The following is an 8886-nucleotide window of genomic DNA, read 5'->3' on the forward strand; positions in this document are numbered from 1 at the left end:
GAGCATAAAAGTGAGTTCTGTCTACTCATTCAGTCTGTGAGGGGAAGGCAATGGCTGGAAGAGCATTTTGAGGGAGAGTAAAAGTGGCATTTTTAGAGGGGGAAGCCTTGAGGATGCTTGTGGGGTGAGGGGAAAGAATAACACAGGAAGAGGGATTTAGGGATAAGAAGAGGAGAGGAGATAGTGGAGGTAGATGATCCCTGCGGAGGCCAGATTGGGGCAGGGGAGTGTCAGCTGAGTACAAGAGGATGGTCCTCTCTGCCCTGAAGGAGGAAGGCAGGAGGGGAGAAGGAAGGGTATTGACCCAGAAAGCACTTGTAGTGGAGGGGAGGCCCCAGAAGAGGTTTCTGACTTACCCTGATTGCTGGTACCTCTCAAGGGAGCCAGCTGGTTATTTGCTGGCCAGGGTGTGAGGGACCCATTTGAGAAGAGGGAGGAGGTGACACAACTCCTTCAGGCAACTTATGGGAGGGGTAATTGGTGAGGGATGAAAGCCCTGCCAAGTGGCAGGAGGCCCAGCTGGAGCTGCCCCTCAAAGAGTGCAGTGGAGGATGTGGGATGAGAAGTGACTGCCCCTCTGGTTCCATCTGTCGCAGAGCCCAGGATGCTTCCTTCCTCCCCAACCTCCCTCAGAACACACCCACTGCACGCTGGACAGCGGCCCCCTTCCTGGGCCTGGGGACATCCGTGTCCCTCTGTGCATAGGCTTCATCATCCTCTGGGTGCACAGTAACAACCCCTGGTAGGTGAGAGGCCAAGGTCCCAAAGAGCAGCAGCAGGGAAAGTTAGCTCCCATCCATTCTTTCTCTAGGAGGAGGCCTTTGATGAGGAAGCTGCCAAAAGCACATTGCAAATACAATTCCAGTTACAGGCAACAGGAAGGAAAACCACCTCTGCCACCTCTGTCAGCAAACAATGAGCTCCCACTCTGTGCTGCGATGGTGGCTCAATGCGAATAGCTCTGACCTTACCTCATGGAGTCACTGTCAACCCACTGGTTGCACAGTCTTTGTGCCCTGGCTCTCTGGAGTGAGGTCTTTGCAAACAAAGTGGAAAGTGCATCAACTTTGGACTCCAGCACCTAGATTCCGAGCAGGTCATTTCACTCAGAATATGCTGTGCATCTGCAATGAAGGATCATAAAGCCGCCTTTGTTTCTTCCCAGTATTGACAGCCCTTCCAGAAAGAGCAAGCCTCATGGCATGCCACATGTACAATCTGAGGCCAGGAGCTCTCTTTCCCCTTTTCATCCTCCTGCCTAGTACACAATAGGTGTTTACTGGATGCTTGTCCAGTTGAGTTCTTGAACATGGTGTGTAAAAGGAATCTTTGCAAACTGAATCTTCTGCAACGCTGAGCTTGTGCCTACCATAGAATTCTGAATGTACCTATATGACATCTTTGCAAACTTAAAACCTGAATCTTTGCAGTATAAATCCCTTGAAACGCATGGAGGCTAGACATCAAAAGCAAGCAGTATCTTCAAGGAACAGCTAGTCGGTAAGGTCAGTGTGCAGGGTGCATAAAGAGCAGAGGCCGGCGGGGGTCCAAGATAAGTTTAGAAGGTTGCCAGGTTAAGGCCGGTGGAAAGAATTCGGTGGGCAGGGAGGAGTCCATAGTAGGATTGATTCAGAAGTCTCACTGGTCAGCAGGTGACAAGGTGGACCCAGGAAACACTGAAAAGGTGGGCCGGGCAGAACTCGGAGTCTGGCATCCCACGCAGGGTGAGAGGCGGGAGAGGAGGTGCCTCTAGAGCGCCGACCCGCCTTTCAGCCCAGTTAGAATTTGGGAGGTTTTTCTTCCCTCTGCGCGTAATCTGACGCTGTTTGGGGAGGGCGAGGCCGAAACCTGATCCTCCAGTCCGGGGGTTCCGTTAATGTTTAATCAGATAGGATCGTCCGATGGGGCTCTGGTGGCGTGATCTGCGGGCTCCAGGCGTCAAGCACCCACACCCTAGAAGGTTTCCGCAGCGGCGTCGAGGCGCTCGTGGTTGCAGGAGGGCGCCGCCGCTCAGTTCAGGGTCCGAGCCTGGAGGAGTGAGCCAGGCAGTGAGACTGTCTCAGGCGGGCTGGGACGTGTCGTTGCAGCGGCGGCTCCCAGCTCCCAGCCAGGATTCCGCGCGCCCCTTCGCGCGCCCTGAGCCTAAACTCCAGCTCCTGCACAGTCCTCCCCACCGCAAGGCTCAAGGCGCCGCCCGCGTGGACCGTGCACGGCCTCTAGGTCTCCTCATCAGGACGGCAACCTCTCCCCTGGCCCTGATGGGTACCGTCAGCTCCAGGCGGTCCTGGTGGCCTCTGCCGCTGCCACTGCTGCTGCTCCTGCTCCTGGGTCCCGCCGGCGCCCGTGCGCAGGAGGACGAGGACGGCGACTACGAGGAGCTGGTGCTAGCCTTGCGTTCCGAGGAGGACGGCCTGGCCGACGCACCCGAGCACGGAGCCACAGCCACCTTCCACCGCTGCGCCAAGGTGCGGGCGGAGGGGTGGCAGGCCTGGGGGAACCCGCAGCCGGGACGGTGCGATGCTGTTTCCTCTCGGGTCTCAGTTTCCCCCCATTTAAGAGAGGAAGTGGGGTGCAGGTCTCCGAGGGCTCTTCTCTTGGCACGATCTTGGGGACTGCAGGCAAGGCGGCGTGGGAGGACGGGTCGTGGGGAGTGCGGTGGAGAGCGGGGATGGCCGGCCTTTCGGGGACTTGCGGGGGCGTGCGGCTGCGCTATTCAGTGGGAAGGCTCGCAGGGTTGGGAGACTGCGAGGCTGAGGGAGGGCGGGCAGGGCACTGCCAGGGTCTCCTGCCCAGATTTCAGACTTTCCGCCTCGCCGCGGCACAGGTGGGTGAAGAAGTGAATGCCTGGAAAGCACTGGGAACGCACCAGACACAGAGGAAGTGGGCTTGCCATTATAGTGGGTTCCGATTCGGTTTGGGAAATATGGGCAGCGGAGGATGGAGGGCCTGGAGAGAAGGCCCTACCCGAGACAGGAGCGGGGTGGGAAGGACGACAGATGCTGGGAGCGCGAGGCAATTTCTTTATGACACAGAACTCATGCTGTAGCATTCCATCTGTTTCAATTGAAGAAAAGAACCAGCTGAAGGGGCAGGGGAGAAGGGGCGGAGTTATTCTCGAGGCCCATTGGTGTCCTTTAGGACTCAGGCAGGGAAGGGCCCTTGGCGCTCTGGAGCCGGAGGTGGCGCGCCTGGTACTGGGACCCCGCAGCTGAGCCCGGCGCCTCAGCCCACCTGGCTGTCTGCAGACCGACCGAGGGTGAGGCGAGTTTGCTGAACGACTCTGCCAGCATCTGGCCCTCAGGCTGTGGGAAGCTTCTTCCCGGGGCGGGGTCACTAGTTTTTTCTAAGTATTATCAGCCCAGGACTTGGCTGAGGTTCTGTGTCCCCCAGCTTGGAGTCAGATCTGGGGTTGAATCATGGCTTCCTCTCACTAGCTGTGGTGCTTGACAAGCCACTTATCCTTGAGCCTCCATTGCCTAGCCTTTAAAAAGGAAGTGACAATCCTCCCTAAGGGCTCAGTGGCAGCAGATGGGGAGATGAAGGGAAAGTTCTGTTGACCATGAGTGACCTCACTCATGCAAGCCCAGGGAGGGATCACTTGCAGTTTTGCCCCTGTCTGCAGCGTGACCTGTTGGTGACATTGTCTTTGCTCCAAACTACAGCTCCTGGGGCAGAGGGGAAAATTCTGCCACTCACAGCTGCCTGCCCCGTCTGAGTGTTCTGGGTGGCAGGATGGCAGGTCCTTACTCAGCTCAGTATAGTCCTCTTCCTTGTTCCCTGAGCCTTTGACTTTCTAGAGGGATGTTGTGGGGTTGTGGCCAGGATAAGAAAAGGCACTTCAAGTTACCACTGCTCCAAAACGACTGTTCTGGAAATAGTGAGTACCCCATCCTGAGAGGTGAGTAAGCAGAGGCTGTATGACCACCTGAACCAAGCCCTTGAGGATGTTTCTTCTCTGGTGGAAATTTGGAACAGGAGCCTCCTCAAGTTCATTTATTCATTCATTCAATGGATATTCTGTGGGAGTCGAATTTAGAATGAAAATATTTTTTGGCAAGCAGAAAAGAATTTTTAGAACAATCCTTTTGTTTTAGTCATGAGAAACAGGCTCAGAGAGAGGAGGTCACCCCAGGTGCATTAGAACTGGGTTTCCAGAACTCACATTCCACTGCACAGAGTACTCTCCCAATTCATTCGATGTTTATTTAGCGGAAGGCATTTTTAGATGAATCTTTGAAGCATTAGTAGGAGTTCAGCGATGACGATGTCAGGAGAATTTTATTCTAGGATTAGGAGGTACCATGAACAAAGGCACAGAGCTGGGAAAACCAGAGGTGGAGGATAAGGAGCACATGTCCACAGTTCTTTTTCTTTTTTTGAGATGGAGTTTTGCTCCTGTTGCCCAGGCTGGGGTGCAATGGTGCAGTCTCAGCTCACTGCAACCTCCACCTCCCAGGTTCAAGTGATTCTCCTGCCTCAGCCTCCCAAGAAGCTGGGATTACAGGCGCCTGCCACCACACCCGGCTAATTTTTGTATTTTTAGTAGAGACGGGATTTCACCATGCTGGTCAGGCTGGTCTTGAACTCCTGACCTCCTCAGATCCACTGATTTGTCTGCCTTGGTCTCCCAAAGTGCTGAAATTACAGTTGTGAGCCACTGCGCCCAGGCTCCACAGTTCTTTATCCACCTTCTGAAATGTAAAATGTTCTGAAAACCAAAAGGTTTTTCTGTGATTTATTTGATGGTAGCATCTGACGTGAACTGACATGAGATTACTTTTAATCTAGTTGTGTGAATATGTGTATTCATGTATTTTGCTGCATAGATTACATATGCAGCTCCAGATTCCTCCAAGCAGGCTCTCTGATTGCCCACTACTGTCTTTCTAAAATCCAAACAAGTTCTGAGGTTCAAAACCGATTTGGCCCTAAGGCTTTGGGTAAAGGGGGTGAACTCTGTTCTACTCTGACTGGAATCCAAGATGTATATATACAGAGATGTGGGTGGTGAGGCTGCAAAGGTAGGTTGAGGTAGGGGCCAAGGAGGAGCATGGAGTTTGGACTTGATCCATGAGGCTGTGGGGAGCCAGTGAAGGTTCTTGAGCAGGTATGTCTGCCTGAGAGCAGCTGGAGCAGACGAGAGCTAAAACCAAACAAATCACCTGCAGATCGTGGCTGCTATAGTTTGTCCCCTCCAAATCTCATGTGGAAATGTGGTCCCTGGTGTTGGAAGTGGGGCCTAATGGGAGGTGTTTGGGTCATGGGGGAGGAACCCCCATGAAAGGCTTGGTGCCATCCTTGTGATAATGAGTAGATTCTCCCTCTATGATTTCCCTTGAAGGCTGGTTATTAAAAAGAGCTTGGTACCTCCCTCTCTTCTCTCTTGCTTCTTCTCTTGCCATATGATAGATCTCTGCACATGTAGGCTCCCCTTCACCTTCTGCCATCAGGGGAAGCAGCTTAAGGCCCTCACCAGAAGCAGATGCTGGTGCCATGCTTCTTGGAGAGCTTGCAGAGCCATGAGCTGAATAAATCCCTTTTCCTTATAAATTACCCACCTTCAGGTATTCCTTTATAGAGCAACACAAAAGGACTAAGACAGTGGCCCTGACTCTTCTCTCTCTTTAAGAAGTGTTGTCTTTGCTCACTTAGTCATCCCTTCTGCCTGCATTTGTAGAGCATCTGGATGGGAGATTTCTACAACCGTCACTCTTGACCTTCCCAGCAGGCCTGTGTCATACGTACTATGGTCTCCACAATACAGCGGAGATATCTGAGGCCCAGAGAGGTTGAGTGACTTGCTCATGACCACACAACGAGTAAATATTAGAGCTGGAATTCAGGTCCACGGTTTCCTGGCTCCAAAGCCATGAGTTTTTCCCTCAGTTTATTCTGATTGGGGCAGGGTGGAGGAGGTGGCCTTTGGGCAGGGCCGCCACGGGTAACCAGGCCCATAGAGAGCTGGCTGCAGGTACAGAGGAAAACCTCTTGTCGAGTGCGGCCCATGGTTCCCATTTTTGCCTGACTGGCACATTTGAAAGTGTTATATAACTATGTGAATAATAATAGTTGGCCTATATGAGTTTTTTAATTTGCTTCTGGGTCCGCATTTGGTAACTTCTTTATCACTTACTACACTCTGTTGTGTCTCTTTTGTTGTAATTCTAGTTTGTAAGTAGGGGTGAGATAAAGTACACATAGGGTTTGCTGGGTTTCTTCCACGTCATCACGTTCCTCCTTGCATGGGGCCAGGATCCGTGGAGGCTGCCCGGCACCTACGTGGTGGTGCTGAAGGAGGAGACCCACCACTCGCAGTCAGAGCGCACTGCTCGCCGCCTGCAGGCCCAAGCTGCCCGCCGGGGATACCTCACCAAGATCCTGCATGTCTTCCATCACCTTCTTCCTGGCTTCCTGGTGAAGATGAGTGGCGACCTGCTGGAGCTGGTGAGCCACCCTTTCTGGGAATGGCACTTCCTGATAGGGCTGGGCCACTGCATATACACTGGGGACTGTGCTCAGTAGGCCTATTGCTGAAAATCAGAAGGGGACAGCAAGTATGTATTGAGCACTTATTGGGTACCAAGCACAGTAACCACTGGCTTTCTGTATGGAATTCCGTTTAAGCCTGGCCATGCCCCAGTGGTATGTCCATCTTCATTTGAAAGTTCAGAGGGGACCACACAGACAGCTAGGGGTAGGACCTGGATCAAACTCAGTGGTCTGCCTGCCAGCCATTCTTATGCCAGTGCATCTGCTGCCTATGGAAACCTTTAGGGACAAGGCCCTGGGATGTTCAATGGAGCCTGAGTCATTTTATAAAAAAGCATGACTCAAGGGTCTACAATTTCTTTGAGGCTGCTGCTATCAGAGTAAAGACCCTACTTTAGGACAGGGTGGCCCTCCTCCCTCCTGGATGTCACATCTTTGGTGGAGAGGCAGAAAGGGGACTGGGTATTCTCCTCACCCTGGCCCTAATGCTTCAAATCTTAAAAAAAACACCTTCTTGTTTTTGCTTCTGCCCCACCTTCTAGCCCACCTCTTTTCCTGGCCTCTCACTTGATGAGAGCGTGTGTCATTTTCACACTGATTCTCCACACGGCAGGGGGTGCTTCTCAGCCTCCTGCAGACAGTGAGGCCCAGGGTCTTGACCAAGGTCACACAGCATGTAATGGGCAGGGTCAGAGTCTGGACTTGGGTCTCCTAGCTGCACTGTACTGCTGCTCCACGGGTTAATCAGCTCAGCATCCCGTGGCTGAACAGCGACCTCATACCAAGGCCTGTGGGACCATGACAGGGATTGATAGGGTCCCTGCCTTAGGAACCCGTTGTCTAAGTAGAGGAGACTGACAAGTCAATGCCTTCCATCAGTCTGCTCAACACACATTTACCAAGCGCCTACTGTGTGCTGCAGAGGCGAAGATGACACAGCCCAGGCCTTTCCCTCGAGCTTACAGTTCAGAAGGAGAGACTGATCAGTGACCGCCAGTACAGCTGACTATGGGACAATGTGCTCAGCATTGGGGCGAGACGAAGAAGGTACCCGTATAGCACCAGATGACAGGCACAAGCCCCACAGGCCAGGGCAGCTGCTCAGAGGAGAGTAGGCCAAGCAGAAGCCAAGCAGAAAGCTGCAGGCATTTGCCATCGAGACCTGGGCTTCAAACTGGGCATCATACCAGCCTGGGTTTGAGTTCCACCCAGCTCCTTATTAGTTGTTTAACCCTGGGCAAATGCCTTCACCTCTCTGAGCCTCATTCCCCTATCTGTAAACCAGTTATAATAATGGGAACATTCATTTAAGGACTAAATGAGGTTGTGAAGCATTCAGCAGATGCTAGGTATGGAAACTCGCCAAAGTGGGGGCAGGTTAAGAAGCCTCTGGGGATACCAAGGCATCCAGGGACTAGTTGTGGCAGGAAGCTGTTACCACTTAAGGTCTGAAGGGTAAGGAGAGGGAATAGTTTTCCCTCTGCCCAATTGGAGCTGGTGGCATGGAGGAGAGGCTGCCCGTGGGGAGTCACCTGAGGGTTCACCGCTGCCATGCGCAGGGAGTCAGGAGGTAGGGAGGGAGTGGGGCAGATGCACAGTTTTTGTTTTTGTTTTTGAGATTCTGTTGCCCAGGCTGGAGTGCAGTGGTGCCATGTCAGCTCACTGCAACCTCTGCCTCCCGGGTTCAAGCAATTCTCATGCCTCAGCCTCCTGAGTAGCTGGGACTACAGGTGTGTGCCACCAGGCCCAGCTAATTTTTGTATTTTTAATAGAGATGGAGTTTCACCATGTTGGCCAGGCTGGACTCGAACTCTTGACCTCAGGTGATGCCCCACCTCGGCCTCCCAAAGTGCTGGGATTATAGGCGTGAGCCACCGCGCCCAGCTGCAGATGCACTCTTGTCCCTCTAACTCCTGCTGGTGCCTCCCATTGGCTGAGCCTAAATGGAGGCTTTGCAAGGGAGCTGGTGCTGCAGTTTGCACTGAGCAGGCTGGAGAAGGCTGGGGAATAGACTGGGGGACAAACCGAATCGCCAGTGCTGTTATGTCATGATTTAGGCATGGTGTCCAGGGCCTGAGCTTCACTCCATGTCCATCCTGCCCAGAGCCTTAGCACAGCCTGGCTCCCAGACAAGATGTCAAGTTCAGAATCCTTCCTAAAAGGAATCCCTTGTGCTAGGCCTTGTTGCAGGGATATGGGAGTGCTGGGCTCTCAGCCTGATCAACGAGTGAGAAAACTCAGGCTCCTAGTCTGTCCTCCGGGGCACCAGAAGGGAGTCTGCCGGGACAGGGTGGGAGGCTGCTGGGCTGGGATGTGGGGACAGGAGTGATCAGGTGAGGCCAGGCTGTGGCTGTGTTTGCTGCTGTCCAGATGGCTTAAGCAGAGTCCCCCAACCTC

General features: G+C 53.3%; 1 protein-coding gene across 1 annotated transcript in view; it reads left to right on the forward strand.

Moving 5' to 3' along the window:
• Positions 1-1819: 1819 nt before the first annotated feature.
• The window catches only part of PCSK9 (proprotein convertase subtilisin/kexin type 9), a 34868-nt gene continuing 27801 nt past the window's right edge, over positions 1820-8886 (forward strand). Inside the window, exons 1-2 of the mRNA XM_011973839.1 lie at positions 1820-2465; positions 6253-6444. Of these exons, the coding sequence (XP_011829229.1) occupies positions 1902-2465; positions 6253-6444 (756 nt within the window). The 5' untranslated portion in view covers positions 1820-1901. The remainder of the gene's footprint in view (positions 2466-6252; positions 6445-8886) is intronic.

This window comes from Mandrillus leucophaeus, unplaced genomic scaffold, assembly GCF_000951045.1.
Source record: "Mandrillus leucophaeus isolate KB7577 unplaced genomic scaffold, Mleu.le_1.0 Scaffold14, whole genome shotgun sequence".
Lineage (NCBI taxonomy): Eukaryota > Metazoa > Chordata > Mammalia > Primates > Cercopithecidae > Mandrillus > Mandrillus leucophaeus.